The sequence below is a fragment of the Metarhizium robertsii genome (assembly GCF_000187425.2).
Source record: "Metarhizium robertsii ARSEF 23 chromosome Unknown MAA_Scf_3, whole genome shotgun sequence".
NCBI lineage: Eukaryota > Fungi > Ascomycota > Sordariomycetes > Hypocreales > Clavicipitaceae > Metarhizium > Metarhizium robertsii.
Window position 1 is genome coordinate 2,905,532 of NW_011942171.1, and position 10,009 is coordinate 2,915,540.

Here is a 10,009-nt window from a genome sequence, read left to right on the forward strand (position 1 = left end):
GGGGGGGGGTTTGCTCTGGCCCAAGTGGTTCGATTCCAGCGAAACCAGAGTGTGCGAATAATGCTTACAAAGATAGAGGTAGAATGGGACGACAGTTTTATAATGTTCACAATTTCCTCTGCCGACGTTCTCAGTCGAAAGAGGCTTGTTCGTGTTACGTTTTCGCCTAGATTGTGAAGGTTTGCTTTCTCTAAAGCTGCGTGATGAAGAATAATGACAGCGGCGTGCAGGTTGAGGTTCATATGAATAGCCCCTGGATCTCTCAACGCCCCCGGTAGGCGGAACCTCGCTGGTAGAAACATGAAGAGGCTTGATAACTGATTATCTAGATCACGGTGCCTCTTCCAGAACGGGCCCTCCATCATATCCTCTGGTTTGTCGGTAGGCTTAGATCGGTGCACGTGTTTGAGAATTACTCGGAAAATAGAGCACACGACGATTGTACCGGCAAAGGAGCTGAAGGATGTTCCGGAGGAAATCTCGTCCAAGAATGGAGTGATTTCCTCCTTGCCAGAGGAAAAGGCTTCCTCTGACGCAGGAAGACGGGTCATTATCTAGAGACTATTAGCTTGTGTCTTGTGTCGACTAGAAAGTGGTTCGTTGATGCAGACGTCCTTACATCGTCGGGATTTATTAACGCCGGCCAACCTGTAGATATACTGGCATGAGAGTCGATGGCAAAGGCACCCCAAAACACTCTCCTCCTTTCCTCCAGCTCCTCCCACGTTGAATGCGGACCGAGCGCAGGAGGCAAATCGTCGCGCGCACCGTCAAGGCGGTCCAGGCCCATCATTTGGCAAAGCCGCACAGCCTTGGCGCAGCTTGTAGAAGCCCTCGTAAAGAGCATACATTTGGCCTCAAAAGCAGCGACCAGGCACAAGGCCTGGGCATGAGCAATGGTGATGAAATGCTCCCCGTGGTCCTGCATGCGTCGCCATCAGTTCACATGCGTGCTGTAACGATTCGCCCAGCAGCGGCTTCTTCTCACCTTCATCTCATCAGCCTCTATATACTGACGAGCTCGTTGATAAAATACTTGGGAATACTGGTCGTATCTGGCGTGCCCGTTGGCGGCCATGGCCCATACGGCATACTGCAGGCTCATGGGCGGTTTTCGCAGCGGCCCTGAATAAAATGACCGGTAGTACCTTCCAGAATGTATGATAGGGATGAAGTGATATGGAACGAGGAAGAATGTGTTGTTGCTGGGGATGTTAGCCGTACAAGTTCACGAGTATATGTATGGCAGGGGCAATAGACAACATACAGGTCTTCTTGAACTTCGAGGGGCGGCACTGTCTCTGAATAGCCTAGGCCTATGAGCGTGCCGTTACCCATAAATGTGTCCTCCTGGGTTGCAGAAACGTCGGGAAAGGAGAAGGCAGTCCCCCCCGGTTGCTGAGAGTCAGCGGCATCGCTTCCCGTAGGTCCGCTTTCAAAGGTGAAGTCGCCTTGCCAAAGCGGCGGGTCAGACTGCTGGGAGGCATTCGAATTCCCGCCTTCATCGACACCCTTGTTTACTTCTTTGAGATAACTCTCTACTTGAGCTGATTGATATTGTCAGCAAGGGGTTTTCTTGCTATCCCAACGAAAGAGCAACACAGGGAGGGTAGGTACATATGTGTGGGAATATTCGACGCGGGCGTATGACGGACGGGCATATGCTTACCAAGCCGGGCTTCAATCTCCTTTACATTTCGTCGCTTAAAGGTTGGCTTCCTGCGTGATTCTGGATATACACATTCGCCGCCCACTTTGTGGCAGCGAGTGCATGACGGTTTGGATCTGTCACACTTGAGTTTCCTGGACCTGCACGTCACACAGGCCAACGGCTCCGTGCCCGACGAGACACCGGAGCCGGAGGGATCCGATGGCGGCTCGGGAGACATGGCCGGCAGGTTGTCGGTGATGCGTGACCCGTGATCCGCAATCGGCGGGCGACGCGGGAATGCGATGATGGAATATGAGGATGGCTGAGGTGGGGCCGCGGAGCCTACCGACGACCAGTCGACAGGTGAACCAAGGTCCAATTTGCCGCAGCAAGTTCTGGTGCTGCAGGACAACTGTCTTGAATGTCTGCGCGTGCCTTGAGCGTCTTGGGTTTTCTTCCAGCGACGCGTATCTCGTCTTTTGGCCGATGGTCGTTGTGTGTCATCATTTTCAGCGTTATGGTCACTCGAGTGGACTCGGGTACGGCAGTCGCTTACCAATAGCAGCTCACGATCGCTCCTGCCCGTGTCCGAGTGCCCGACTTCCGATGACTAATGTATGTACCTGCTCACGTGGACGGGGTGCTACGCGGAGCGTTTTAGCCCCGACCTCCGAACATTTCATTCACGAAAATAAACCGTGAACCCTACCATCAACTGCGTCGAAACCACCATGAATGCCCTTTGTTCACCGTGGGCTGTAGACAATGCAAAACGTCTGGTTGAACTGGCGTTGGTTGCACATTGCATAGTCCAGGGCCGCTCCTAGCTAGGGACCCCCAAACCCCCATGGGGTGGGCGAACGTCGGCGAGAACCTCGAGGAATTGACTGCCAGCCTGGTTCGCCCCTGACTATTCGTGCTGCGTACTAGGTAGTCAAGTACAGTATGTAGTAGCCTGCACCCACATCATCCATATGCCATGGTACACAAAGTCAAGTCAATACGTAGATGCATAGACCTTGGCTGTTTGGTCTCAACCCCCTTGTACGGCGGCCAAATACCGGGGACTTGGCCATACGTGCTGAGCTGGTAGCTGGACATTGGAACAACCTATAGCAACGCGCAATCTGAGCAATAGAGTTTGTGCTATTGATGTTGACACCTTGGCTGGGGCTTGTCACTGTGGCAAAATGCCGAGTTTCAGGAGACAAAACCCGGAGACTAGAAACGAAAGGGCCAGAAACCTGCTAGTATGCCTGCATTCTCGACTCCACTCTCCGGCTCGTAACTCTATACTCCGTACATACGCAATCCAATTAATCAAACGCAGGGGCATCGTGAATCCGGATGGCGAGTAGCCGTATGCATCCACATCACAGTGCATGCAGTGATGAGTCGTCGACCTGCCGCGCCGAGGCATTGGCATTGGCATTGCAAGACCTCTCCATCGTTGGTGCGCGTCGATCACCCTTTCCAAAAAGAGGAATGTCGAGTTTCATTCCTATGTATGTTGCGTCCACTGTGGCCACTTGGACCTTGTAGGATGAAGGGATCCCGTCCTGTGCGGTCAGCAATGTCACCCCTTGATGTGCATGTCAAATCCATTAGTCCGCTCATCAGTCTATTGTCATGTGAAGGCCCGAGATTCATTAATATCGGATGTCGATGCATAGTAAGCAGGATCACGATTATTGTTTCAATTCTGCCCGGCCTTGTACGGACAAGGAAGAGTAGGCGGCCAATAAACTTTGACATGCCGTGATCAGGCATGGCAAGATAATCCGTGTTTCCGACGGCCCTGATAGTTTGTGTGCCCTGGTCGTTTTACAAACTGAAACGCCATATGCAAACTTTGTCAGCTTCGAACTGTTCGTTTTTTTTTTTGTTGTTCTATTTTTTATACATCCATGTCCGGTTTTGTAGACGTATTAATGGTACTGTCTATATGGATATCAATTGATTGTCTCAAGCGCCAGGGACAAGTAGTCTGTGTCTCTTGCCAGTAACTATACGACTGGCTTGAAGCTTTACGGAAAGGAAACGGTGACAGAAATCAAGTCAAACGTGAGTGGGAACCTTTGAAAAAACTACGTTTGGACCGTCAATATAACGACCAGCATGTTGCCGAGGGCCATTGTAATACAATGTCAACTATTACAATGTCCCGGAGAAAATAGCAAGACCAACGAAGAAACCTCCCCCCGAGCTACTGTCAGTGGCATAGCACGATGGTTGAAGGAACGACCAAAATAGCTAGGGCTAGGATTGAGCAGAGTAATCCACGGTTATATTCAACGAAAACTGAGCACTAATGCTACGGACTCGTGACGTGTGCTTTCGCAGCAAGGAAAAAGGCTACAGGCGCCGCGTGCAATGTGCAAGGTGTCAATTGAATTTGAATTTGGCGGTTGACCACCATGCATGTGAATACAGCCGCTTCTGCCCTGCACAAGTGAACACCGTGTCAAGAGAGAATGATTCACGCTTCATAAATCACTACAAGCTTCAGCGAGCCTCCAGCATAACTGAGGTTTGACTTTTATCAAGATATAGAATGGCCATATGCCCCTTGATACTAGGGGGGTTTCGTCGTCAGTCTTCAGCTATCGACATCTTGTCTGGCATGATGCCACAGCAATAGGACGACTTTGAAAGGTTGGTGGTGCGTTGATTCCTGAGCCCGTGGCGAGCATAGGTGTCCTCTGCAGAGTACGGGGAGTTCGCTCATGGTGACTCGCATGTGTTGCGACTGGCCCAGGACTAGCAGGCCAGCGCAAAAAGGTCCGTCTCCGACATCTACATACATACCTAGGTATGTACGTATGTATGTATGTATGTATATATGTATGTATGTATGTATGTAGGCCGGGTCTAGTGGGCGCGGGCTAAGCGGCGATCAATTCCATTCCAGGCTCTCTTATCTCTTCCGCGTAAGCAGCTTAGCAGACGTTCTGAATCCACCAGCTTGTCCTTGGCCCTGTCCCTGGGTCTAGTATTGGCCAGTTGGCGCCAGGCGCTAAGTGATTGTCAAGAATGTCATTAGCCGACGGACGCCAGCTCGGATCTTGGCGGCGATGATCATGTGGCACGCGGAGTAGTCTAGTTTAGACTCGGTACGTATAAGAAAGAGTAGGAATAAGTGTGGCTTGAATCGAAACCGTTGCATCGGTGGTCCGATGACGAATAGCCGCCCGGCACCGGCACCATGTGCTTGGAATCATAAGGTTGGTGAATATGTCGTACATGGCGTTAGCATTTTCTAACCGTCGCTTAGGTCGTATATCGAAGTTAAGAAAAGACTGGCTGGTTGCTTTGACTTTGCCCAAAGAGGATGTGTTTGACGAAGCGGTCCGCGCAGAAGAGTTTATCCGGTGCAAGTTCCTGGGCTGTGCAAGTGTGGCTTGCGCTTCAAAGACGAGGCTGAAGCTTAACATGGACAAGCCAGGTAGTACTGCGTACTTGGTGCGGGACTTTGGCCCCGTGGGCGCCACACTTGGTTACTTGTTGACAGGGGCTGGAGCACAACATTAGTGGACAGTTGCTGCAGTTGCCTACTTAGTACCTTGTATTTCGAGGTACTCCGTACTGCACGGATATTCCGAAAAGGATATGGACAATTTTGCCAAAGGGGGTCAAGTCACCCACAGATATAGAAGCTTGATTGTTGCCCTGCTAGCATATCAAGGGTGCTCACTGCTGAGACAGACGGAGGTACATACCACGGTGGTAATGAAGGATCGCAAAGGTTTGCAGCTTTGTACTTGGCATAGCATAGTGGTGACGCTCGAGGTTTGACGGTTTGACGGTTTGTAAGAGTCGGCGTACAATGTTACATACTCCGTACTGTATGTATGCACGTACAACATGGGCGCTCCGCTCCTGCTTCCACGTCGCCAGCCCCGGTCCCCTGTCGCAGCCTACCTGGGCAAATGGCATCATCGGCCCATGAGTAAGCCCTTACCAATCGACGAACTTGCCTACAATACGAGTAGATGAGGAAGGTAGGACCGGAGCGTGGATTCGAAGTATACATATGTACACATCAGGTACGCAAGTTCCGGCAGTAACGAAGTGCGCCTTTGCATCATTCAACAGCAGCTTATCTTCAATTCTAATGTCTAGGCCAAGTCTTTTCGAGCCACGCTTTCTCCGTCGTCCTTCAGATGCCCATATGGAATCTGATCCGACATCCGTCCTGTCATCTAAGACAGTCGCCTTTGCTCCGTATTCCCAGGGCCGGGGCCATGCACGAAGCGTCGTGGCTCTCTCCATGCTCCATTAAATATTCCTTGCCTGTCAAACATTACTCCGTACTGTACATATGTATGTACACTGCAACACGTACAACATGCAATGCCCCGTTAAGACGAGTCTGTGGCTGTCGGCGGAAGACTAGCGCGCGCGTGCGCTGGCCGGCATTTACTACTGCAAAGTCCGTCCGCCGTGGATTCATGGCCAGCACACGCTCTCGGCCCTCGATCCCCCGACCCTCCCTCCACCTTCCACTTTGCAGTGACAGTCTGCAGCCCGATGCCAAGGGTGCCAGCAAACCGACTTCTGGCGTGCGAGACAAGAGCTCCGCGCTCAGCACCCTGCCGTGCATGATGATGTCTTGGCTGTTGGGGGCCAGATTGTCGGCCTCCCCTGTCGGGCTGATGATTGCATTGAGCAGCGTGGCGCGCTTGGGAATAGCTCGTGCGTCTTGCGTTAGCAAACAGCCACTCACGGCCTCGTCCGTGCCCTTCGAGAAAAATTGAGTTTATTAGCCCTGGCCGGTGCAGCGGATTTGACACCTGCCCTCCACAACCAAGGCGCGGAAGCTTGGGCCAAGGGCATGCAAAACTGCTACGCTTACACCCCCCCGTGTCTTCCCTTCCTGCCTCCTTGACGCCTCCTCAAATCGAGCATGGATCGGCGCCGACGTCAAATCAATCTTGACGCGATGTCCCTTGGAAATCGGTGTTGCCTTTTGGCTCGCTTTTGTTCATGAGACGGGCTGAAGCTGTCCGGCTTATAATAATATTATCACACAATCTGGGTGGTACTCCTAGCTGGCCGCCCTCGTTACCCGACTCATTCGACATTCGACAACGATACACGAGCCTATGCGACGGCGCACCTTTCGACCGTCAAGACTCAAAACCTAGAAAATCCGACAATGTCCTCGCATGGAAATATGGAGCAATGAGCATCCTATGAGTGTTGCTTCTCCTGCATTATCCCAGTTTTGCTAAACTAGCCGCCGCACTCTTGTCGTGGCAACTTGCAACACATGGTTTGTTATTTGGGCAGTCATCAGTCTGTCAACCAGATCTAGTCTCCCCACATGGGGAGAATGTTTGTTCCCGCAACAGTGACAAGCTCCGGTATCCCTACGGACCTAGGTATGTACAATGTATGTACTATCTGGCATCCACTCAACTCAGCGCAGATCCGGGTTCACTGATACCATGTACTAGCAAAATGTCACTTCCAAAGCATATTACATACCTTCCCCATATGCCCACCAAAGTCCCACGGAACCACCTGGATGGGTAATTGGAGACCTGGAATCCCTTCAGAAGTTGTCTTATTTGTCTGCCTGGATATGTGGAGAATCTGAGCTTGTTCCTGCACACCCTGTTCTCTAGCTCACAACATGAACGAGACATACATATGTACGTACATATGTATGTATGCACATACTATTACGGGCCGCCGCTTGCCAGACTCTTCGGAAAGCTCGCATTAACAATGCCAATATGGAGGGCATCAGGATGTGCATTTAGACCTCACGCAGCCGATCGACCACTACCTCACTCCAATACAGTACACCGAACAGTGTATGCTCTCTCTGACAAATTCGCCGGTCAAGGTGACCAGCGTCCTCAGATACGTGTAGCGGAATCATTGACAAGCGGCTTCCGGAGAGTTGGGGGGTGTGGCCTCGTTCAGTTGAGTCCTTGAACAGCCCATGTGCTTGCCATTCGCCGCTACAGGGATCAATAAACTGCCGCACCTCACAGGTGACAGCTCTGGCTGGCTTTCCCTGTTGGCCCGCAGTTTTTCGGTCGTCAAAAACGAACAAATGGCCCGACTCCCCAGGCATCCGGACCTTCGTTGACAGGCCTTTACCTTGCCGATCCAGCGCCTAAAGTGGTAGTCGGCAGGTAAGACGATAGTATTCACAATATTACTCGATGCTTTAAGCTTTAGCCACGCTGTCCAGACCATTCCCAGGCCTGGTTGCCAAGTATCCGGCATGTGGGTTGGATGTTACATGTCGCAATCACCGAATAGAGATTGGCAGGATAGATACGAAGTCCACCCGTTATTATTAACTATTATTCGCGTACTTTATCCCCGGGGGGGTATTCATATTATATAATCAAAATCAAACAAACGCATTTCCCTTTCAGCTAGGTTCTCCGTGCTACGGGCCAACAAGCACTGCTGCTGTGAAGGAACTCTCAAGGCCAAGGTCTTGGATAAATGCAGTGTCATTATTGTGCCTTTCTCTAGCCTTTATTAGACAGGGTTCTAACTTACTTCTCTCACTCTATATTGTAGTACAATGCGGTACAACCAGCCGTAATAATGCTCCACGCACCTGGAGTAAGAATACCCATGAAATCGACCAAATAGAAACGAAACACCCCCAAACAAACCTCAAGCAAATGCGATATCCTAAACCTGTCCCAGTTCCGTTACCCGAGGTATCCGTCATCATGTCATGTCCAGCAAACTCCATCAGTAAAATAAAACATCAAGATGAACCCCAAAGCCATGGGAAATATGCCCAAGTCCATCCAAGCTGCTAGGGACAGGGAATCACCCTCTAATTGGTAAAAAGTGTACTAAAATAGTCCGCAGCTAGCCGTTTCCTACTATGGCGGGTAGGATAGAGTCGATAAATTTTTGCCACAAGCAAGCAATGTGGTGCTGCAAGCTGTAGGAGACTGTCGAACTAGTCATGCACTGCGAGGCACACAGACCGACAAGGATTCCTCCTTCTCCCGTAGCCATCTCACAGGCTTAGGCGGTCGGTAGGTCCTCGACAATGGAGCTTGTTCACATCATCGTCGTACCCACCTCCCTCACCATCACTCAGTGGTAAACCATCATCGCGCTTGCCAGCGAAGTCAGAGCTCTGCTCTGTGGAAGCCAAAACAGTGCCATCCCCACTGCTTCCACTGGGGCGGCCATTCATAGCGTCAGACTCAGCTCGCGCGTTGTTGATCATTGCTGGTAGCTGACGCCGTCGGGCATTGATAAACCAGTTGGAAATTTGGTCTATTTGTTGTTAGTTAGCACTGCGTTCAGTGAATAGATTATGCTCGTTGTTCCGAGAGAGACGTACTCATTTGCAGGCCGGTCTGGCGCATTAATTCTTGTTTTTCGTCCTCTGTCGGATACGGGTGCTGCAGGTGGGCTACAAACCAGGACCGCAGCTTGTCTGTTGTTTCTTTGGGCAAGTTTCCACGCCGCTTACGCTGCTTTGCATCACTGCCGATGCCAAGGTTGCCGAGGTCGGTATATCGTGACATGCTCGAATAGTGGTGTCCGTAAGCGGCCCCTGGTGAGAATGGGCCACGGCTATATGACCGGACTGAGCTCGTAGACAGAGACTGAAACCGTGATGGGTGCTGGTAGGTATAGCCATAGTCTTGGCTTTGGTACGACGAATGTCTTTCCATTGTCGGTGGCATAGGGCTCGCTCCGCTACGTCCTGGGCTGTTGGCCGGTTCCGTAGTCGTTTCCAGCGGTCGGTGAATCGGTGGTGCGTCTCTCTCAAGTTTAAGAGTCGAAGGAAGGCTTGGTAGAGCTGGTCGCGAATCAGCTCGACTGCTCGCTGGCGCAGCTGAAAGACTGGTGGCGTGAGAAGAATAAGTGTTGCTTCGTGAGGGGCTCTCTGCCCAAGGATTCTTGGCACCCAATTGTGTTGGCTGACCCCGACTGGGAGAAAGTTGCCGTGTTTGCTGCGCCTCAGGACTACGATAAAGCCTTGGGACCTGCTTTGCCCTCAAAAACGCTTGCTCATCCTCGTTGGAGATTCGTCGCTTCTTATTAGCATTTGGAGAGTGAACATATTCAGGTGATGCCAAGGAGCCAGGCATGGGCGGGGGTGCTTTATGTACTGATGTGACAGTAGGAGTCACATCAGCCAGTGAGCCCTCAAGATGAAGCTCTGGGAAAGTCTTGTGTACAAACAAATTAGCACGCCGTGGGATATTTCCCTTACGAAACGCTGTTATTGCATACCTGGCGGATTGAAGGAAGTGCGACGTGCTTGGACGGGCGAGAAGAGTCAGAGGATGCTCGAGAGGCATCCCAAAGCAGGTCATTTCTGAAAGCCGGATATTGCGAAGCGGGTGACAT

At 51.4% G+C, this 10,009-nt stretch overlaps 2 protein-coding genes across 2 annotated transcripts in view; both read right to left on the reverse strand.

Annotated features, from left to right (window-relative positions):
- MAA_03539 (binuclear zinc transcription factor) overlaps positions 1–1,889 on the reverse strand; it is a gene marked incomplete at both ends in the record, with an annotated part of 3,044 nt that extends 1,155 nt beyond the window's left edge. The window contains 5 exons of the mRNA XM_007821537.1: positions 69–554; positions 620–922; positions 989–1,205; positions 1,268–1,547; positions 1,670–1,889. Coding sequence (XP_007819728.1) covers positions 69–554; positions 620–922; positions 989–1,205; positions 1,268–1,547; positions 1,670–1,889 — 1,506 coding nt within the window. The remainder of the gene's footprint in view (positions 1–68; positions 555–619; positions 923–988; positions 1,206–1,267; positions 1,548–1,669) is intronic.
- Positions 1,890–8,657: 6,768 nt separating this feature from the next.
- MAA_03538 (Homeobox) lies at positions 8,658–10,009 on the reverse strand (the record flags this gene model as incomplete). The annotated part of the gene is made up of 3 exons (XM_007821536.1): positions 8,658–8,923; positions 8,991–9,828; positions 9,893–10,009. 3 exons carry the CDS (start codon positions 10,007–10,009, stop codon positions 8,658–8,660), a joined length of 1,221 nt encoding a protein of 406 aa, XP_007819727.1.